The sequence below is a fragment of the Topomyia yanbarensis genome, chromosome 3 (assembly GCF_030247195.1).
Source record: "Topomyia yanbarensis strain Yona2022 chromosome 3, ASM3024719v1, whole genome shotgun sequence".
In the NCBI taxonomy this organism is placed as follows: Eukaryota; Metazoa; Arthropoda; class Insecta; order Diptera; family Culicidae; genus Topomyia; species Topomyia yanbarensis.
The window spans coordinates 130,808,620-130,832,516 of NC_080672.1; the positions used below are offsets into that span (position 1 = coordinate 130,808,620).

The 23,897-nt window shown below is 46.4% G+C and overlaps 1 protein-coding gene across 1 annotated transcript; it reads left to right on the forward strand.

Moving 5' to 3' along the window:
* The first annotated feature begins 5,939 nt into the window (after nucleotides 1–5,939).
* Nucleotides 5,940–6,497, forward strand: LOC131687210 (uncharacterized). The gene has a single exon (XM_058971265.1). It carries the CDS (start codon nucleotides 5,940–5,942, stop codon nucleotides 6,495–6,497), a length of 558 nt encoding a protein of 185 aa, XP_058827248.1.
* Nucleotides 6,498–23,897: the final 17,400 nt, after the last annotated feature.

Sequence of the window (23,897 nt, forward strand, 5' to 3'; positions counted from 1 at the left end):
TCCAGCTGGTTTCTGTCAAGTTTTGGACAGATTCTCGCCGGAATACCGGTAGAAATCCGCCAGAATTCCGGTTTGTTTGCCTCGATACTAATACTATTATAGAAATCGGCTGAATTATCCGACAAATTAACAGAGCCTAGATTGACACATATTGAACAACTGTTTGGCTGTGTGAGGCACATACATGTACAGCTACCGAGATTTGTCATTCCATCGTTTATTACCTATCCGGTAATATGGGTTTAATACCGCAATGCGCAATTAACTGGTTTGTTACCAAGAAGACAATGGAATCTCACCTTAAAGTAATAGAAACGAAACGTAGTCGGATTTAGGGTTTGGGGCCCTCCCATTGCGCTATCCCGGGTAATGAAGACGCGGACTCTCTCTTTAGAGGTCGTTGGCAGACATAGTGAAGTAATGGTGAGTTAGGACGGTGGCTACATTCCATTATCTCGAAGATATCCACGAAGCCTTGGATTAGAGGAATAGCTGTAGGTCGGGATTTCATTCGTGCGATGTCTCGGTTCATGTACAATCACTACACGCCAGACGCTCATCTCCGACGTATTGGGCTCGCAAAGATCGGTATCTGCGCTTGCGGTGACGGTTATCACGATATCGAACATATTGTCTGGGCATGCACCGAGTATTGTGCTGCCAGATCTCAACTATTGGATTCCCTTCGGGCCTGAGTCAGATCGCCCAATGTTCCGGTTCGCAATGTACTGGCAAGCGATCTTCATCATATGTCCTTCATATAAACCTTCCGAAAATCTCAAAGGTATTTAACGGCTTTCTCAATCTTAATACTCTAGACAAACGATTTAATTTTAGATTGCCCGACGTTTCGGCCGTTTTTGGTGGCCTTTTTCAAGGGACTAGATTTTCCCTTGAAAAAGGCCACCAAAAACGGCCGAAACGTCGGGAAATCTAAAATTAAATCGTTTACCTAGAGTATTAAGACTGAGAAAGCCGTTAAATACCTTTGAATATTCCGTAACCAGTCGACAAATAGACAATCATAACCTTCCGAAAAACAATATACAGATTTAACTGCGCCTTTTGTTTATTCTTATTCTCAGAAGTGCTCTCTTCCGTCTGTACCGTACACCATTGATGGTTTGATGCGATTTAAAGCTGACACGCAACATCTCTGTCGAATGAGTTAACAAACACGGCTCGTGTGGGACCAACCTGCGTCCCTGCTGTTGCCGATGTTATCGATGCCGTTAATTATCGTGTTGCCGGACACTGAAAGTTGATATTTTTCTCCACCTGTCAACATCGTCTTCTCTCGCCATATCGTATACCGCATATTATACCGTTCGGACATTACAGTCATGATGTTGCTCGTTTGGGAAAAGAGCAACAACTGATTTAAAAGGGCATGCAGCACCTCTATTTATAACTTAATTGTGTTTGATTGAGCCACTTAGGTGCTTCCTATTGACGTGTCTGCCTGAATAATCTACCTCACAAATGACAATTTTCCATTTTTTTCGTAAACTTTTCAGTTTAACCGATGTTCAGTAAACTATTTATTGCACAGATATAAAATTATTTACAATATTTAAGTTAGTCGTTTCTGAATCCGATAGTGCATAAATGATTAACATCCATCTAGTAATAGTGAAGTTATAAGCGTGCAAACCTTACATAGGAGATATTATAGATTTTAGAATGACACCCAGTCCCAGATAGTGGAGTAAGACATTTTTATTATGTTAAAAAAATTGTGATTTTTGGAAAAAGCCACTATTTTCACCTGATAAAAATTATAAAAAAAAATCATAACATTGATACGAAAATTTGGACAAAAAAATGGAATCGTTTAAAGACACGGCAGATAAAAAACGACCAATTTAAAAAATTGAAATCGGTTGAAAACTTTTTTGGCAATCGTAGTCTTCGCAAGAACGTTTTTGGAACAAAAAACATGATCGAGATATTCCCATTTATCGCTTGAAGTATAAGCCACATCCTCGTAAAGGAGCAAAATAAAAATGCTATAACTTTGCTTTTGCTGATTGGATCTCAATAAAAATTGAGTTTGCATTTTTAACAACCTCTACTTTAAAAAAAATAAAGCAAATTTCGAATTTTCAACCGCCCTCAACATATATAACCTCCTAAAATACAGTTTTTCCTTTGTAAATTCGCATGCAAATTTTAAACGTAATGCGCTAATAAAGGGCTATTCATTTGAATTCCATTTTCCAAAATTATTTGTATCCGAGGCACTAGAGGAAAGATAGTGTGTAAAAAGCTCTTCGGTAGTAAAAGGTTTGGCTGGCATGCAACGCGATGTGGAATGTGTTAGAAATATCATTATGTTTATCATCAAAAATCATGAAATTATTGTAGTCATGAACCTTTTAGTTAATACCTTCTAGCTAAACACGGAGAGGAGCATTCCATGGAATCGTAAATGTAACAAATCCGCTTCCATCACTAACCGGGAAAGATTTCACAAAGTGCTAGCAAGATTATTATCGATCCATGACAAGGTTCACGGCAAAATCACATAAAACTATCCTTTTTATCTAAACCATTCCAATTGGTTGGTAGTATATAGCGAAAGACGTGGTACGGGGTATGGTAGGCAGTTTGATCGCAACGGTTCAACCTTTACCCTGCCGAGTTGAATACGTATAACTATTGCAAAAAAATAACATAAAAATATTGAATGGCATCAATGGGATGGATAACTTGCTCCCACATATCGTCGGTGCAGTATGAATATCGATGGACAGGTCGGTTTATTCAATATCAATTTTGCGAAAGGGGTGCTCAAATTAATGCCGCTAACGAATGTTTTAATGAAGCATTCTCATGTAAACGAAAGTTCTCCAAAACTTAAAACCATTTTTATTCATTTTTTGCCAATTAATCATAACCCACACCGTAAACAAAAGGAACACCCCTATAATGAGAGTTAATACCACACAGTGTCTCTAAAGTGTCGACCGGTGCAAGATGGAAAATAATGAGCCCAGATCCTTTGGAGGCATGTATCTTCTTGGTCGCGGTTCACTTTCTCGCAGAGGCCGTGGTAAAACTTGTTGAGCGTTGTACAACTTCGCAAGTACCGTGTTTGGGCTGTCGTAGAATCAGCAGCAACTAGTGACTGGAACGAGCCACCAAAGAAGCTCACCGACAGAATGCGATAGAGATAAACCAGAAGAGCCGCTTCCCATCCAAGATACTATATTGGTTTAATTAGATTAGCAAGGAAGGAGTTATTAAGGCTTACATACCTCTTTGGGAACGGGGGCTATATGGGAAGTATGAGAAGTATGGGATATAAAAAGGGGTTAATAAGGTCAGTATGAGCTCAACTGTCTGCTGCTATTTATTATTGCAGGCTTTGCTCTTCTAGGTCGTGCTATTATTGGGAAATTAATTAAATTTTCCTGCCCACACATAGCGCATCTTTATGGCATGGTAAAGTGCCAATACCCAATAAGATCAGGCAACATCGCACATTAGATCGGAGATAATCTTGAAGAGCTAATGGATTTATTCAGGAGGTCATCTTCAAAGAATGTACCTTTGTATGCTTACACGGTGCCGAAAGCAGTTATTACTTTCGAGCAATATTTGTGTAATTTCAAATTCACAGGTAACACATCAATGTTATTCAACGAAATGCCATCTTAAATTCGCATGCAACAACCTGGGAAAACATAACTTCCATGCATGCCCATTGCGAATTGTGAATCCAGGAACTCAACATCGGTCGCAGTTTTCTAGTCAACCGGAGTAGGTCGAATCTACGCTCCCGATGGCAAAAACAGTCGGGAAAATTGCGCATAAATTACCCGCTGGAAACTATGTCTGCGAGGGGTCAACACTTGAAAGAAGCGCGATTGTAAACGAGGCATTTTGAAAAGTTGATCTTGGTACGAGATGCAATTTTTCCTTCTCGCGGTTGTGGTAAAATGTTACCCAATCCATGGTAGAGAATGAAGGCGGAGGGGGGGATTCCATCGTTCAACTTGAGGTCTCAATGGTCAAGCCTAGGATAAAGAGCGCGTGATTTGCATACGTTGAATTTATGAATTTATCCGGCGTAGCAAATTAAATTTACATTAAACATAATTTCAGCGAGAAATTTCCATTTGAATTCATGAGCATGGATCGGCGAAAACCAGTCCCATGGCAAACGCTGCAAACCATATTACCCGGGTTAGCGAATTTGCTCAGGTGAATAGAATCACCTTGTTATCAGATTTATTTTATTTCAATTCAAATGTCTATAATTCATGTAATGCGCCTATAAATATCAATTTGATTTCGTCTATTCGAGTGTAGGGATGATCACCGCAGGGTTATGTTGTACCGATAACTGTAATTGGAGATAGTTAGGGTAAAACGATGACTGGATTCAACGCTTGTTATGGGTAACTGGAATTGAATTGAATTGAATTGAAGCGCTAAGGGATATTAAAACATCATCTTTACAGATTTTTACTCACACTGATATCTTAAAAATAAGTATTACGCTTTATTGGGTAGCCTTCTATGTCACGGTGCTAAAGTGATTTGAATTTTTTAAGTGGCCTAGTTTATCGCAAATCTTCCCCATTTGTATTTTTTTCCATCTTATCTTTATTGCTCAAACTTCATTATTTTAGAACTGTTTTGTGCTATATTTATAGTACTGATGAATTTGTTCTAGAAATCATGCAATAGCCCTCCGGATGTCACGCAGTGCACAGAGAGTCCGGCGTTATGAAATTCAGGCGAAATCGTCTTAAAGAGTCAGGCGATCGCCTAAATGTAGATACTGCTAGCTAGTGGGATATGGAATCGTCTATCAATCCTACTTAAATTTCAAATTATATTTATGGAACACATAACTGCGATGACTGAGGATGTCCATATTCCATATGTTTTTGAATCATTGGGTTTCCCTTAACCATTCATGTTAAAATTTGACACGAAAAGTCGCTTCCCTCTCCAATCATGATTGCCTGATTATATTGAAAAATACTTAGATTTTTTATTTTATAAACCGCGTCATTTTCTATATCACAAAATAATCCAAATTCTGAAAAAGCATCATAACACCAAATTGTAAATTTTTGCTAAGATAATCCTTTTTATCTTAGGAAACATCCTTCAATGGCTACTTCAACAACTGGGGGTCGAAATTGGTTACACGATATTTAACAAGAAATAGAAGAGTTCATTCAAGTGACCTTGTTTATGGAAACATATATGTGTGATCGCTTCCAATAAACGTAAGTACCAATTTATCCACCTGAGTAAATATGGAATCGAAAATCAAGCCCAGTTAAGTTTCTTTCACTCGGAGCCGATAGCTGTTCTCAACACAAGTTCTGCGTTTAAAAACTCAAACTTTCGCCCGGTCCACGCCACCCATATAGTTTCCGAACGTCGGGCTCAGCCACCCGGCTAGTATAGCAACTGGTTTCCACCCGGTCCGTTGCGCGAGTGCGAAGTGCCGTGTACCATCAGCCGAAAATTCAAAATCGACTTTCCAACCGATACCAGGAGTACAGACTCCGAAGGAGTTGAGCGATAGCGCACCTCCATCAAATCTATAAGTGCAAACCGTGGTCAACCGTCTGCCTCCACCATGAACATCGGTTTGAACAGCTGCACGTGCGCGCGAGTGAATCCAAACCGAAATAGTGTAGTCGCTCCATAGGTGTACGCGGTGTGTAGTGCAGTGTAGTGGGTGCATTTCGAAAGAGCCAGTTTCCGCCCAGCTGACGACTCATAAACACCAACCAAATGAGGGAACCTTCTCCTCTCCCCACCAAGGGGAACAGCGGCCCACCTTTGAGTCGAACTTTGCCAAGGTACTTAAACTCTAGCGAGATCATTGACAAGCAGACTCAGCTACTGCGAGCAAAATCATTGGATGGTGAGTTCGATGCCCGACTGACGATAACCCGTTCACGATTATGAAGTCGGTACAACGTGTGTTAGGACGCGATCTGACAAAGGTGGTTTCGGCCACAAAAGAAGATAGAGAGACCCGCCACATTTTAAGGACGACCTCGAAAAAGTCATATAACATTCTGCTGAGTTTGAACGAGCTGATCGACGGGCAAAAGGTTGAGGTGGTTTCTCACCCCTCACTCAACATCATTCATCGTGTCGTTTACGATATTGATAGCAAAAACATGAGCAACGAAAAACTTCTTGACAAGCTGAAAGCTCAAGGAGTCATAGCAGTGCGTAGAATCACTAAGCTGCGCAACGGAGTAGTGAGCAATTCTCCTCTGCTGGTGATATCTTTTCGTGGCTCAACCCTTCCCGAATATATTTACCTCGGGCTGGCACGCACTAGCCGGATGCCCTACTACCTGTCCCCCACGCTGTGCTACCGTTGTGGCAAATTTGGGCACGGTACAAGGGTGTGCCCCAACAAGGATACTTGCCTGAATTGCAGCCTGAACCACCAATCAGATAAAGCTAACCCATGCACCGACATCCGGACGTGTATAAACTGCAGCTGAGAGCACTCAACTAGAACAAAAGAGTGCCCTAAATACATGGAAGAGGAGGCCATCATTAAAGCGAAAGTTTCCCAAACCCTTTCCTTCCCTAAAGCAAGAGCTCTAATAGCACAAAAGCGCAGAGGACCAAGCTACGGTGCACAAACCCAGAAAGACACGGCAACGAAAGACGACGTGAAGGATTCCACTATCGCCAGACTGAAGGCGGAGCTCATCAAGCTAAAGGGCGAGAAGGACAATTCGCCAATAGATAACCGGGACGATGAGAAAAAAAATCACCTGGCGGAGACCGTTCACCAGCTCAGGATTGCCAAGCAACAACTCAACGAGGTAACGAAGGAAACGAGCAGAACTAACACTACAGCCAGTGGCGTAGCCAGAAATTTGGTTTGGAGGGGGTTTTGATGAAAATCGCAAATTTTTTGAAAAAATGCTAAAATTTAATATGAGTTTGATAAATTATTGAAAACTCAAAAACATAAGTAGTCTAACAGATGTCATTCCAGTCTACAAATAAGAAGGATCAACATGGAACAGTTTTCAAACCTCTATAGATTATTTTCTTGTATAATATGTCAATGAAGTCAAAAATTCCGATCTTTTAAAGTGGGATAAATGATCTAAAAAATTTTCAACGTTCAAGATCACCTAATATAATAATCCTTGACTTTGAAGGTTTGACAACTTCGGGAAGTTATCAACATAAAACAGCGCCTGCTTTGATATAGAAATTTTAGTAATTAACTCTCATAGAGGTAATTATGGTGAATTAATTTTTCAAAAATATTAAGAGACATGGTGCCTTCAGCAAAGTTTTTGTTAATGTCATTTCAAACAATTTTGTTGAATATATGAAGGCTACATGAATTCAACATATAGGGATTTAAATGGAATAGGCCTGCTATATTTCTTCTTAGTGAAGAAAAATTTAGGTGAAAACTATTTTTTTCTGCGCTACGGATAAAATTGTTTGAAACAATCATTGCGAGTTGAGAACACAACACCTATAACTAAATTATGGATGGATGGAACTGAAACTTGCGTTTCGACTTCATCTCATCAGAATCCGACACTAACTTGGTGGGCGGACGAAGCTTGCGCCGAATTGATGCTAGCTCCTGAAAATGGAATCACTCTTTGTGTTTTTGAATCCTTTTAATATCTGGGAATTATTTGTTTTAAATCCAGTTCCCTTATTTTTTGTAAGCTTCAAAGGCACCTTGAACGCAATGTGAATTTATTATTTAATTACCGCAGAAGAGATTTATCAAATACAGTAATTTCAGAATAGCTTGTTGTAAAGGTTTTCTACTACTATATTTCGATACTCTGAATATGTGGGATATTTATGTCTTTGACAAAGTTGTTTGAAATAGCACTTTCAAAAACTTTGCTGGAGGCATTAAGTCTCGACCCAAATTTGGTTGAAGAGTAATTCTTGTCTATAATTACTTCTAGGAGGATTAACTGTCAAAATTATTCTATCAGCAGATGAACAGTTTTACGTTTTGAAATTCTTTAATGTTACTTAACATCGAAATTTGGCAGTTTCGAATGAATGTGATCGTGACCGTTAAAAATTTATCGAGCATTAATTTTACTTTTCTTCAATAGTCAACCTCACAACTTGCAGTACTAGTACGTAGCACACAAAATTTTAGTACGCCATTCATTGCATCCTGCTAAGAGGCTATTCATATAGTTGATAATACAACAAAAATCCAATGCTCATAAAACCGATCCTGACCCGCTAGAGACAAAATTACATCAGCTTTCAACTAGTTTCTGAAATGTTATTCTTGTTGTTAACCATATTGAATTGTTGTCTAAACTCTACACAATCTAAAAAAATACATTTTCAGCAAATGTTGAAATGTATGTAAGTTTTCGGTAAACAAGCTTATGTTTTATATGCAATCAACCTATTCAAATTTAGATTCCCATTCGAAAAATTGTCTCTAATCCATATTTTGAAGCATCTTTCCAGAAATGAGCTCATAATAATTCAGACAGTTATTTTATTTTACATTGAAGTAATTTGACAACTATGGGATTTTGGCTAAGAGATAAGTTACAAGATCCCCTTCCCACAATTTTCCAAAAGTTCTCATGACGCTTTAAACACAGTTCTCAATGTAGTGATCAGAGAATATTTTTCCAAAAATATTTTGTTGAATATTAAATTAAATTCGTCAGCATCAATTTTTTTTTCAATCCAATTAATTTTGGTTTGGGGGGGGGGGGGTTTAACCCCCAACCCCCCCCCCCCCCCCCTCCTGGCTACGCCACTGACTACAGCAAAAGCAGAGCAGAGAAACGCTAACAAACTAAACCCGACCACCACGATATGTCACGTAGTAGCCGCGAATTAACAGCGGACCCCAGACTTCGTGACGAACGAAAGCAGCAAAGAAACCGTAGCCGAGCAACCGACGGGGATATATCCCGAAGCCCTATCAGGAACAAAACCAACACCACCGAAACAACAACGAACAATCGAAGCGAATACCCGCAACAGCAGCCCTTCACTACCCGGACAATTAAACATCTCAGATACCGAAACGACGGAAAGCTCCATGCCCGAGTGTCCTATGTAATGTCCGACTAGCTCTACAATCGCTATAGCAACTGGGGATGCCAACCAAAATAATCGAATTCAACAGCAACATAAAACAAAGCCCGCCTGTGTCGACCCTGACCGGGGAAGTCCGAATACGTCCGATGCAGCCCCGGCGGCTGTTGACACAGGACCATTGGAGCACCAGAAGGGAAGTACCGTCCCTATTAGCATTCATTTTACACATTCACCTTCCACCACAGGCAAACCAGACAGAAATTCAGAAAATCTACTAACACAGCAATCCCAAACGACGGGAACCACAACCGCCTCCAGCGTCCTGCATCTTGCTTGGTCCCAGAGTAGGCAATCTCCCCACCTGATCTCAAAAATTACATCAGAATCAGGAAAAAACAGCTCCACTGCAACGAGAACCGGTTCAGGTCTCCCGATATTCCCGCACTCGGCGGACCACCGGGGAGAACTCTCAGCCGGGAAACTTCTCCTCACCAACAGCAACGAGACCTCAGCCCGGTTCCCGGTTGCTCTTGGCATCCGGTACGTTTTAGACCATCTAAGAATCCAGTAGTCACCAATTGTGACGCCCACTTTCCGTGCCGGCCCTGACCGGGGACGTTCCGTCTTGCAGCGATGCTCCCTCGGCGGCTGCTGATGTGGGAGGCCCGGGCACATCTTCGGTAAGTACCTGTAAACTCAAGCCCGATCGAAATCCATCCGCCGGCAAATTTTCGCCTACAGGTACCACAGTCAGAAAAAGTTACAACCCAGAAGCACTCAGCAAACAGTCTACCACCCAACAGCAGCGGCAAACTAATCCTTGCCAATACGGGAGCGGCGGTACCTTCACCGAAGACTCTACTAGCTCGAATAAAAATGTGAATGGCCTAAACTCGAGCACCCCTTTCCCCGTGCTGGCCCCGTCTAGGGAAGTTCCGCCTAGCTGCGATGCGCCCCGGTAGCTGCTGGTAAGGGAGACCCGGCCTCTTCCCGGATAAGCTCGTACGATACACTCAGTCTGGAACCGTCTGCTGTTTGTATATCCCTTGCAATTACTTCCAACAATGGTTGATACAAACTAGCTCTCGTCTAGCTCCCAGTCGACCACGTCTTTTTTTTTTTTTTTACAATGGAGAAGACCTTTATGTCCTAGCCCAGTACACGTGCTAACGGTAGGGTCCAATCTACCACACGGGGTGCACTGGGGGCGTGTCGGACTCGAAAGGTGACCAGCCATTAATACCGACTAAACTCCATTGGGCTCCGCCATCATTCCTCCCAGGAACTACCTCTCGGTATTACTTCTGGGGGGATGGCTGTACTAAGTGTACTCATTCACTCTCACTCGCGCGATCATACATCCTGTATGAGGCTTACTTGGGTGCTCTCTCAATCACACTTTGATTCACTCTCAAACACTCCCACATGAGGCTGACTTTTGTGCTCACCTTTTACGTTCCATGCGAGGCTGACTTGTGTGCTCACCTTACTCATTCCTTGCTAGGCTTACTTTTGTGCTCGCCCTACCCATCCATGTGAGGCTGACTTGGGTGCTCACCCTATCACCTGATTCACTCTCAATCGTGCCACTCTATTGTACCTTTGTCACTCCCTCTGGCATCCCATGTAGGACATTTTTCTTATGCCCCACTTCTGACATACCATGCGAGGCTGACTTTTGTGCTCACCTTTTTCATTCCTTGCTAGGCTGACTTTTGTGCTAGCCTCTACCAACCTGTGAGGCTGACTTTTATGCTCACCCTTAACATGCAGTGTGAGACTGACTTGTATGCTCACCCTTTCACTCCTCTGCCACGCCATGAGGCATCGATAGCTTAGTTCCAACATACTACGCTACGACCCTCCCGTCTTGGCATGAGGCAGTCCACTTATACGCCTATACACTCACTCTTCTGTCTTGCTTCGGGGTGGCTGGGTTTACCCCTTACGCGGTTGCCATTCGCTGCGCCAACCTACCTCGGCATGAACAGACCATTCACTCTCTTATTTTGCGCTTGGCCTTTTTCGCTCCAACTAACCAATCACTAGTTAGCCGTGCCCGCCGTCTGTTGCTCGGTTCGCCAGATTACCTGTAGCCTACTGGCAATCTGGATGGTAGCAGCCGAGACTGCGTTCCACTTCTCCACCGTTTGACACATCCGCTGAATAAGGGTATCCGGGGTTGTGTCCCAGCCACAGACGTCAAGCATTGCTCTTCTTTCGACGTCGAACCGATGACATACGAACAGTATGTGTTCGGCAGTTTCATCTACACCTGGGCAGTCCGGGCAGACTGGGACCTCCGCGTGCCCGAACCTGTGGAGGTACTGACGGAAACAGCCATGGCCTGACAGGAATTGTGTCAGGTGGAAGTGAACTTCCCCATGGGGTCTTCCCACCCAGCTCGATATGCTAGGTATCAGCCGGTGAGTCCACCTACCTTTCGAGGAGTTGTCCCACTCACGCTGCCATCTGGCGACCGAGGTCACCCTGGTGCGCTCGCGGGCTCCCCTATTTCCACGTAGCTCAAAGCACTCCTCATCTTCCCGAATGACCAGCCCGACTGGCATCATGCTCGCTATCACGCAGGATGCATCGTGTGATACCGTGCGGTAGGCAGATATCACTCTGAGGCACATCACGCGGTAGGTGCTCTCCAGTTTCTGTAGGTAACTGGTTACCCTCAGTGCTCTTGACCATGACGGGCCGCCGTACCTGAGGATAGATACGGCAACGCCTGCCAGTAACCTACGTCTACTGGCGCACACCTTTGAGCTGTTGGACATCATTCTCGATAGTGCCGCAACAGCAGTCGACGCTCTCTTGCACGTATAGTCGACATGGCTGCCGAAGGTCAGCTTGTCGTCTATAATGACTCCGAGAGACTTCAGACTTCGCTGTGAAGTGATCGCGACTTCTCCCACATGGATAACTGCATGTTGTGCCGACTTGCGGTTGTTGACGATAACTACCTCCGTCTTATGATGAGCGAGCTCCAGGCCTCTCGCGCTCATCCATTCCTCCACCGTGCTAATCGCGTGTTCTGCGGTTAGTTCTACCTCAGGAATTGACTCCCCGTAGACCTCCAAGGTTACGTCGTCAGCAAAGCCGACGATCTTGACCCCAGGAGGGAACTTCAGTCTCAGAACCCCGTCATACATGAGGTTCCATAGCACCGGGCCTAGGATCGAGCCCTGCGGGACTCCGGCGGTAATCGGAACCCTTTTCTGACCGGCATCGGTCTCGTATAGCAGTACGCGGTTTTGGAAGTAACTTTCCAGGATCCGGTACAGACCCACCGGTAGGCTAAGCCGGTGTAACGAGAGCGCGATGGCATCCCAGCTTGCGCTGTTGAATGCGTTCTTCACGTCAAGTGTCACTAACGCACAGTATCGAATACCTCGCCTTTTTCGTTGGATCGCTATCTCGGCAGTATTTATCACTGAGTTGAGAGCGTCCACTGTGGACTTACCCTTCCGAAAGCCAAACTGGTTGCTTGACAGACCGTCCGTACCTTCCGCGTACGGGGTGAGCCTGTTGAGGATGATCCTCTCAAGCAGTTTGCCAGTCGTGTCTATCAGACAGATTGGTCTGTACGCCGATGGGTCGCCTGGCGGCTTCCCGGGCTTCGGCAACAGCACCAGTTTCTGCCTTTTCCATCTATCGGGGAAACGGCACTCGTCAAGGCATCTCTGCATAGCTAGCCTGAACATGTTCGGGTTCGCTATGATCGCTGCCTTGAGAGCGTTGTTTGGAACTCCATCCGGCCCTGGAGCTTTGTTCATTGCTAGGGATTTAGCCACTGCGAGTAGTTCTTCATTCGTCACTGGAGCCACCATTTCGACCGTGCCCGCACTGTCTCGTAGTGCAGGTGGCCAGGGGCTTGTGGCTCGAGACGGGAAGAGTACTTCGATAATCGTTGCCAACCGGTCCGGAGACCGTTCTGGGGGTGAGGAGCCCCCTTTGGTCTTGGCCATCACAATCCGGTAGGCGTCACCCCACGGATTCGCGTTGGCACTCTCACACAGGTTGTCGAAACACGCTCTCTTGCTGCTTCTAATAGCCTTGGTAAGGGCTAATTTCGCAGCTCGAAACACTTCACGGCGGTTCTCTCTTGCATCCTCGGTGCGAGCTCTTTGCATCCTACGTCTAGCTCTGAGGCAGGCTGACCGTAGAGCTGCAATCTCGGCACTCCACCAGTATACCGGGCATCTACCGTTTCTTGGCAGTGTTTTTCTCGGCATAGTGGCGTCGCACGCGCGTGATAGAACAGCTACCAGCGCATCCTCGCTTAGACTGTCGGTGTTGGCCTCCAGTCCCAGGGCCGCGGTGAAAGCTTCGCTGTCGAAGTGATTGGACTTCCACCCGCGTACCTGACAGGGATCTCCCGCCCTCGGATGCTGCACACCATAGTTGATCTTAAAGCGGATTGCTAAGTGATCGCTATGGGTGTAGCCTTCGTCTACCCTCCATTCCATGCCTGGAGCCAGACTCGGGCTGGCAAAGGTCAAATCAATCCACGCCTCCACTCCGTTTCTGCGGAATGTACTAGCGGAGCCATCATTAGCTAGCACAGTATCGAGTTTCGCAAACGCTTCCATTAGCGCTTGACCCCTGCTATTTGTACAGCGGCTGCCCCACTCCACTGCCCAAGCGTTGAAGTCTCCCGCTATTACTACCGGTTTCCGGCCCACGAGGTCCGACGAGAGCCTGTCGATCATCTGGTAGAACTGTTCTATTGGCCACCTTGGTGGGGCGTAGCAGCTGCAATAGAACACACCATTGATCTTGGCAATCGCCACACCCTCGGCGGAGGGGTGTATTACCTCTTGAACCGGGAACCTTCCCGTTGTACAGATTGCCACCATTCCAGACCCGTCCGACACCCAATTGCCGTTGCCGGCAGGGATGCTGTACGGGTCTGATAAGAGGGCGACATCTGTCCTCGACTCCGAGACCGACTGCCACAGCAGCTGTTGGGCTGCTGCACAATGGTTAAGATTTAGCTGTGTGACTCTCACGGCTTCTTCTTATTTAACTCGCCGAAGGGACACGAAGGTCCGCCCATAGCATGTTTATGGGCTTGCTTCTTAGCGGTGCAGATAAGGCACTTATATGCCTTAGTGCACCCCCGCTCTTTATGCCCCTCCTCGCCGCATCGACGACATAGCTTGCTCCTGTCTATGCCTTTGCATTCGTAAGCTTTATGGCCGGATTCTAGGCACCGATAGCACCTGTCCACTGAAGGCGGCTGGAGTATACTAATAGGGCATACCGACCAGCCGATCTTCAGCTTCCCTTTCTCGGTTACCTTTTTGGCATCCGCATTCAGTAGCCTGAGGTAGGCTACTTGGGTGCCAGAGGGTCCGTCCCTCAATCGCACAGAGGCCCGCTCGATTGTGACGCCGCAGTGCTCCTTGACGGCTGCGACGACGTCTTCTGCGGTCGTGAACTCGTCCAAGTGCTTGCACTGGAGAGTTTTTTCCGCACCTAGCGACCTGATTTGGTCGCCCTCGCCAAGGACCTCTTGAGCCAAGGCCTTATATACTGCACTTGATTGTGCGCCTCGCTTCAGCACCAGGAGCATCTCTCCCGTGTTGGTGCGTCTTACGCTACGCACATCCTGCCCAAGGGCCGAGAGACTTTCGGCCGCCTTCATCGATTTAAGGACATCGGCGTATTTGTCCTTGTCGGTTTTTAACCACAAGGCTTCGCCTCTGTCCTTGGCCTTCCTCGCAGGCCGCGGTACCTCCGGTTTCGGTGCCGGCTTTTTCTTGGTAACCAGCGTCCAGGGGTTTGAGCCCCCCTGCCCCGGTCGTGCCGGATTGCTGGTACCATCGCTCTCCACAGCGAGGTCACTCTCGCCCTCGCTTACCTCACCCAGGCGGCGTTTGACCTTGACGGTTGCACGCCGAGTGGTGTCGGTTTTGGCACCCTCGCCTGGCGACTTCCTAGGGCGCTTCGCATTCGATGCCGTCTTGCGATTGCCCTTTCCCTTTCCCTTCGAGGGGAACTCGGTCGCCGCTCCGATCGACGTGGCTGCTCCGTAGAAGGTAAAGGCCACTGTCTGTGAACCTCTATCGACCTTCTCTCTTTCCTCCCTATTGGAGGCCACTGTCTGGGTTTCTCTGTCGGGCCTCTCCCGACATTCCACCTTCTCAACATAGGCCTGCTGTTCCTGTCTTGCGACACGAACACCTTTCCGGAGCTCCAGAAGGCTCAACTTCAACTCCTTGGCTATGTTCTGCTTTGCGCTAGCAAAGTCGATTATAGAATCGAGTTGCTTCGCTACTTTGCGCATCGCAGCTATTGGCCCCTCCGATGCATTGGTAGGGTTATTGCCTACCGCCGCTGGGGGGTCATTGGTGCTTTCGGATGCAGCACTCATCGCTCCACTACTCTCCCCACGGGGGGGGGGGGGAGACCTCGCCAAACCACCTCTTGCGAAGGGGTTTGGCACCTCCGTCTGTTTGTTTTTATTTTTGTTTGTCTCCATGTTTAGTCCCACGAGTAGCGCGAGAAATATATGTCCGCCACGCCAGAGCTCCGCATTAGCGTGGTAAGGGACGCTTACTGTGGGGGTTGCCCAGGTACCCCACAGGCTCCGTTAACGATCGAGCATCTTTTTCACCCCCTCGATCACTCATCCCTCGGCACGGGTCGCTTCACGCCTTGGAATTGGGGTTATGCCCTACCTTGCTTTACGTGGTGATCTCGGCCCGGATCACCACAACCATCCTCCTTTACCAGGGCTTTGGACCTGTAGCTCTGGTTCTCAATAGTTCCATGTACGTATGTTATTACAGACGTGCTACTATTGAGATCCGTCATTCGCTAGCGGAGTTAGTCGACCACGGAGTCGGAGTCGACCACGTCTAACAACAATTCAACGACACTGGCCATCCAGGGGAACACAAATGGCTTGCGAGGATACCTTGGCGACCTGCAAAGGGTCATTGCTAAGACTCAGCCCATCTGTCTGGCATTGCAGGAGATACACATCTGGGATCAGACGAACCCGGCATTGTGGTTTGGACACCGGTATTTGTGGGACGCTGCCAGCGGGATAACATCGACCGGATGGTGGTTCTGGCCATTCGGGTCGATATACCGTGCCGACCAATACCCTTGGAGCTGAACTACTGGACTATGTCTCATACTGCCGCCAGCCGAAGGATCGAATATCCAGTCCAGTACACCGTTATATCCCTGTATATTCCTGGCGGAACACGGAATATGGGTTGCAAACTTCAACGGCTTATCGACCAAGTTGAGACCCCATTCATCATCATGGGAGATGTAAACGGGCACCATACGACGTGGGGCTCTTTTCTGTGTAATAGGTCAGAAAACGAAATCACCGGAGTAGTTGAAAACAATGACGCCGTCTTTCTCTATTTCGGCAGTTCAACATTTATCCGCGGACAGACTAAATTCGCCATCGACGTCACTATGTGCTCGGAAGTGCTGGTAGGATATTGTGGGTGGACTGTTATTGCCGACCCATTCCACTTCCCTATCCACGTTACGTACGCCCAAATACCATCTGCTACAACCCGTCGAAGGCGATGGTACTACGATCGGGCGGACTGGTTCCGCTACGAAGAGACCATCGACGATCTTATAAATTGGAACGAGTCTTATACTGTGGACGAACTCACCAAAATCTTCAATCGGCCCGCTGTTTCCTGTATCCCCAGGACAAGTGGTAACCATCCCCGACAGATAGTGCACTGGTGGTGCCCAGAAGTCAATAGAGCCATCAGAGCACGCCAAGCTGCGCTGCGGGTACTGAAGAAGACTTCTATGGACGACCCACACCGAAACCAGCGAGCTGATGACTTCAGAAACGCCAGAAACGAGGCCAGCAAAGCGATAGAGGTGGCAAAAACACCAACTGGACCAGATTTTTGGAAGGCATATCTCCAGACTCGTCGACTTCAGAACTCTGGCGGAGAGTTAACGCTCTAAGCGGAAAGCGGCGCTGTAGTGGCTACGCCATCGTCGTTAACGGGTTCACGACGATTGATCCCACGACCATCGGTAACGAACTAGGAAGGTACTTCGCCTCCCTGTCCGCAAACACCGCCCTCCCAGCTGCGTTCCTGCGAATCAAACAAAAGGCTGAGAGTAGGTTAGTTCGTTTCGAACCTGATTCAGGTCAAGTGATCCACCAACCTTTCACCGGAAGTGATCTATGTACGGCACTAGAATCGGTCTCCCAGATTGGATAACGTTGGTTACCCTCTACGTCGACATTCCCCGCCAATAGCCAAGCAGGCGATTTTGGACAGCATTAACCGCATCTGGAGCGGAGAACCGATGCTCACTGCATGGGAGGAAGCCCTAGTAATCCTCATCCCAAAGCGATGTCAGGGGAACAGAACGCCAGATAATTTCCGCCCAACCACCTCGGAGAGGTGGTACCCCAATCCGTAAAGGACGGCCTGCAGGCCGACATTGCGATACTCGATGTTGCGAAAGCATATAATACCGTGCGGCGCCATGGAGTACTGCAACAGCTGGCCAACTGGGGGATCACCGGACACATGGAACGCTTCTTAAGTGACTTCCTATCAGACTGAGTATTCCACGTAGGAATCGGGGTAGCCCAATTCGATGCCTTTGCGGAGACCAACCGCGTCCCCCAGGGATCCGTTCTCGCTGTAACACTTCCTGGAGGCCATTAATTCTTTGTTCGTCAACCTGCCGGATATATGTTTTCGTCTACGCCGATGACATCGTGTTGGTCACCATGGGAAAGACCATCGGGCGAACCCGTCGTAAACTTCATGCCTCCGTAAGTGCGGTGGGCCGGTGGGCGGTATCAATCGGTTTTAACATGGCACCAGCTAAAAGCGTGATTACACACTGCTGCAACAAATCTACATTACAACAGGGAGGCCGATCTTGCTGGACGGGGCGGTCATTCCCTACCGTTAGGAACCGAAGATCTTGGAGATAACCGTGGACCGTATCCAACGTATCAAAGCTAACTGGCAGAGCCGGTTGCGACCAATTAAAACAATCAGCTCCCGGCACAAGCGCTGCAATTCACTTCATTGAACATAAGCAGGCTCTAGTTCACAGCAAGATATTCTACGGGGTTGAGCTAACGTGTTGCAATATGGAAGAGCTCATCAACATTTTAGGCCCGATATACGACGGAACAATTCATGTTGCCTCTAGTCTGCTACCTAGCACGCATGCTGGGGTGGCCTGCATGGAAGCCGGGATTCTTCCCCTTCGTTGGGCGGCTACACTCACCATCGCTAGAAGAGCGTTGGGATTTTTAGAACGTACAGCCGGAGAGGACTGCTTCCTGCTATAGATAGCTAACGAGATCCACCGGGAATACACAGACATGGATCTACCACCGATCGCCCGCTTACACTGAGTTCGAGACCGGACCTGATACGTTCGCGGACCCAACCTGGACACAAGTCTGTCTACGAAACTGAAGACAGAGCCAGAGCCAAGTACTACCGCCTGATGGCCACCAAGTATAGAAATCACGCGCCGGCTGCAAGATTGGCAATTCACCGATGGCTCCAAGATTGGTGATGATACTGGTATAGGAGTAAGCGGAGTAGGGGAAGGGCTCTCCTTCCGTCTACCGGCATCATGTTCGGTTTTCTCAGCGGAGGTGTCAGCTATCGCCCTCCCTATGGTCCAGAAACCGGATGATACACACGTTGTCTTGCTGTCGGATTCTCTGTCAGTCATCTCCGTCCTCGAGTCGGGAAAATCTCGCCACCCATTCATCAAGGCTATCGAGGCCGAATACGACTTACTCACAACAATCTGCTGGGTCCCCGATCACTGCAGCATCGACGGCAACGAAAGGGCTGACCGCTTGGCAGCCAGAGGGAGACACGCCCGCCGACATCTCACCAGACTTGTCCCAGCCGCAGATATACTAGGCAAGTTGAAGTTGAGGATAGCCGAAAAGTTCGTGTGTCATTGGCGCAGCAATACCGGACACCTCCAGCGCATCAAAGGCTCGCTCGAGCGCTGGACAGATCAGACCGACAGAAGAGAACAACGAGTACTGTTGCGGCTCAGAGTTGGGCATACAAAAGTCTTCCATGTCTACACCGTATCGCGTGTCCCTCAACCAACATGTGTTACATGCGGTACCGGAATTACGGTGGAAAATATTTTAGTGGACTGTCCGGAGTACAGGGACCTTTGGCAGCATCATAATCTACCGAACTACATCGGAGAGATCCTCGCCACGACCACGCCCGAGACGAAGTGCTACTATCCCTTCTTAAGAAAGCGGGTCTCTTCGACCTTCTAGTCAACAACACCGTTTCTCCAGAAAAAAAAATACAACAGCAACCACCCGTATATAACAAATCAGTGATTTGTATATGTATAGAATGCGATGTTAAATAAATAAATAATAAATGATATTCAAGTGTGGAACGAACATATTCCAGTTCTTGTTTGCAAACAACAGGTGTCCACTTGAGAATGACGCATTTTGTGTTACACTGAAACTTCGATTTACTGGGTGTGGGGGTTCGTAAATTGAGTTAGTTAGTACAAACGGTGTTTGTTATTTAGCATTTAATTAGTAAATAAGACCGTATTATTATTAAAATTAATTGGTTGAGCAATATGCTCGATAAAAACCTAATAAAAAATATCTGAATTTTTGCAACAGGATGTAATATCAGATGACGAAATTAATATTGAATATATAAATAATTTATATAAATATAGATTTATTTTTTTTTTTTTTATTCATTTCGTTTATTTGATAGGCACAAATGCGTTAGCTTGGCGGTGCCAAATTCTTTTGTTTTTACATTTTGTATATTTTAAAACTAGGAGGTTACAATGTTGAAATATTTTTTTAAAAAAGAAAAATTTTACAGCTATCTTAAGACTAGAAATAAGATTCTATATACAAGAGAGGGGGCGAAAGATTTTTTTTATGAATTTTTTTTTTTTTTTTTTTTTTTTTAAAACAAGGAATTCAATAGTAATAATTTTTAGGAAATATTTACACTTATCTTAAAACTAACAATATAGTTTGGTACACAAAAGGGGGAACAAATATTTATGAGAAAATTCGCATGTGTTTTAAGACTAGGGATACAATTCTATTTACAAGATGGGGGACAATAGTTTTAACAAAGAGGTAAAATTACAACTATCTTAAAACTAGGAATACAGAATACAAATTTGAACTTTTTTAGCGGAGACTTATGCTTGGTCAAGATATTCAGAGGGGGGCTGTAGAAGCAGTTGTATCAAGGACAGGGGAGAGAAAGCGTAGATGGTGACCGGGAGAGAAGAGCAAAACTTGCAACTTTCGCTCAAACGGGAGATCAGCGAAAGATTACCGCCTCAGTCTAGTAGGTCGGATTGGCGGATGGTATTCTTCGGACCCGCGGGGAATCCTTCAAAAGTCATCGGACCTTGAGTCGCTCTCGCTTCAGTTTCCGTAGTGGTAAGTGCGACGGCGGTTACATAGTTGCAGTCTGGAGCTGATCGGTCCCACAAGGCAAGAGAAAGCTTCTAAAACGAGAAATAAAAAGAGAGGGGCTAAATTGGGATATTTGTCGTTTTTATGAAAGTATAAATAAGGGACATATAGGGGAAATCACGATTTGCCAGTATATCTCGGACTGGGACATTGGGTGGTCTACCTCGGGCCCGAAGGGAATCCTTTAACTGAGACCTGGCGTCCAAGTACCCGGCGCATACCCAGACAACGTGCTCGATGTCGTGATAGCCCTCGTCACAAGCGCACAGACTACTCTCCGCAAGCCCAATACGCCGCAGATGCGCATCCAAGGTGTAGTGGTTGGACATAAGTCGGGACATTACACGAATAAAATCCCGACCCACATCCATCCCCCTGAACCAAGGCTTCGTTGATACCTTTGGGATAATGGAATGTAGCCATCGTCCAAGTTCACCATTGCTCCACGAGGTTTGCCAACTGTTGAGTGTCCTCTGACGACAAATACTAAAAAATTCGTTGAAGCAGATTGGTCTTTCGTATATGTCACCATTTAATGCGCCCACCTTTGCTAATGAGTCGGCCTTTTCATTGCCCGAGATAGAGCAATGAGAGGGGACCCAAACAAAGGTAATTTGATAAGATTTTTCAGATAACGTACACAAGGACTCCCGTATCTTCCCCAGGAAATATGGGAATTGCTTTTTGGGCTTCATCGCACGAAGAGCCTCGATGGAGCTGAGGCTGTCCGAAATGATGAAGTAGTGATCTATGGGCAGAGTGTCGATGATCCCAAGGGTGTACTGAATTGCAGCTAACTCTGCGACGTAAACTGAAGCGGGATCATTGAGCTTGAATGAAGCGGTGATAGTATTGTTGAAGATACCGAAGCCAGTGGACCCATCGAGATTTGATCCGTCAGTGTAGAACATTTTGTCACAGTCGACTTCTCGGAATTTATTATAAAATATATTGGGGATCACTTGCGGGCGTATATGGTCCGGGATTCCACGAATCTCTTCCTTCATGGATGTGTCGAAGAATACAGTAGAATCAGAAGTATCTAGGAAACGAACACGGCTGGGAGTATATGAAGAAGGATTAATGCTCTGTGCCATGTAGTCGAAGTACAAGGCCATAAATCGGGTTTGAGAATTAAGCTCGACGAGCCTCTCGAAGTTTTCAATCACCAACGGGTTCAGAATGTCGCATCGGATGAGCAATCGATATGAGAGTTCCCAAAATCGATTTTTTAGCGGAAGAACGCCCGCCAGCACTTCGAGACTCATCGTATGGGTCGAGTGCATGCAACCCAAGGCAACGCGCAAGCAACGATACTGGATTCTCTCCAGTTTGATGAAGTGTATGTTCGCAGCGGAGCGGAAACAGAAACACCCGTACTCCATCACCGACAATATCGTTGTTTGGTATAACCTGATCAGGTCTCCTGGGTGAGCACCCCACCATGTTCCAGTTATTGTTCGGAGAAAATTGATCCTTTGTTGGCATTTCTGTTTCAGATACCTAATGTGACATCCCCAGGTACCTTTAGAGTCGAACCAGACCCCGAGATATTTAAATGTGAAAACCTGGTTGATCGTTGCACCCATTAATAGAAGCTGGAGTTGCGCCGGCTCACGCTTCCTAGAAAAAACAACCAACTCAGTTTTCTCCGTGGAGAACTCAATACCCAGCTGAAGAGCCCAAGCAGACAAATTGTCCAAGGTATTTTGTAATGGTCCTTGCAAGTCGGCAGCTTTGGGCCCTGTAACAGAGACCACGCCGTCGTCTGCAAGTTGCCTTAGCGTGCATGAATTGGCAAGACAATCGTCAATGTCATTCACGTAGAAATTGTAGAGCAGGGGACTTAGACATGAGCCCTGGGGAAGACCCATGTAGCTAAATCGCGATGTTGTTAAATCGCCATGCGAAAAGTGCATGTGCTTTTCAGACAACAGGTTTAGCAAAAAGTTATTTAAAATTGGCGAAAGACCATGCTGGTGCAGCTTCTCTGACAGAATGTTGATAGAAACTGAGTCAAAAGCCCCCTTAATATCCAAGAAGACTGATGCCATCTGCTCTTTGTTAGCATAGGCCATTTGGATTTCTGTAGAAAGCAACGCAAGGCAATCGTTCGTCCCTTTGCCTTTGCGGAAGCCAAATTGTGTATCTGACAGTAAGCCATTTGCTTCAACCCAATTGTCGAGGCGAAACAAGATCATTTTCTCGAACAACTTCCGAATACAGGACAGCATTGCAATCGGCCGATATGAGTTGTGGTCGGAGGCTGGTTTTCCTGGTTTTTGGATGGCGATGACCTTCACTTGCCTCCAGTCATGAGGGACAATGTTACCCTCAAGAAACTTGTTAAATAAATTCAACAAGCGCCTTTTTGCAGTGTCAGGTAGATTCTTCAGCAAGTTGAATTTGATTCTGTCTAACCCTGGGGCGTTATTGTTGCATGATAAGAGAGCAAGTGAAAACTCCACCATCGAAAACGGTGTTTCGTTCGCGGTATCGTGAGGAGACGCGGCGCGGTACGTTTTCTGTACCGGGACAGAGTCCGGACAGATCTTCTTGGCGAAAGCGAATATCCAACGGTTTGAATATTCCACATTCTCGTTGGTACTATTACGGTTACGCATACGTCGAGCCGTACCCCAAAGAGTGCTCATCGCTGTTTCTCTCGTTAACCCGTCGACGAACCGGCGCCAATAACTGCGTTTTTTGGCTTTCATTAGACTCTTCATTCGCCTTTCTAACGACGCGTACTGTAGATAGCTAGCGGGTAACCCATCTTCCCGGAAGGCCTTATATGCAGTGGACTTTTCCGCGTACAGCTCTGAGCACTCTTTATCCCACCACAGGGTGGGAGACCGTCCATGGGTATTCGCGCTGGGTACTGGTTTAGTCTGAGCTTGATTCGCACTGTCGAGAATCAAGCCAGCCAAAAACCTGTACTCTTCCTCCGGAGGAAGTTCTTGAGTGGATTCGATTTTAACGGATATCGCGGTCGCGTAACTCTTCCAATCAATGTTCCGTGTGAGGTCATACGATACATTGATTGTTTCCGATGGTCTTGAACCGTTAGCAATTGAAATCACGATAGGCAAATGGTCGCTACCGTGGGGATCAGGGATCACCTTCCACATGCAATCTAACTGTAGCGAAGTCGAGCATAGAGATAAATCCAACGCGCTTGCGCGTGCTGGTGGTGTAGGAATCCGCGTCATTTCTCCCGTGTTTAAGATGGTCATGTTGAAATTATCGCAAAGATCTTGGATTAATGTTGATCTATTATCATCATGAAGACAGCCCCATACCGTACCGTGCGAGTTAAAGTCTC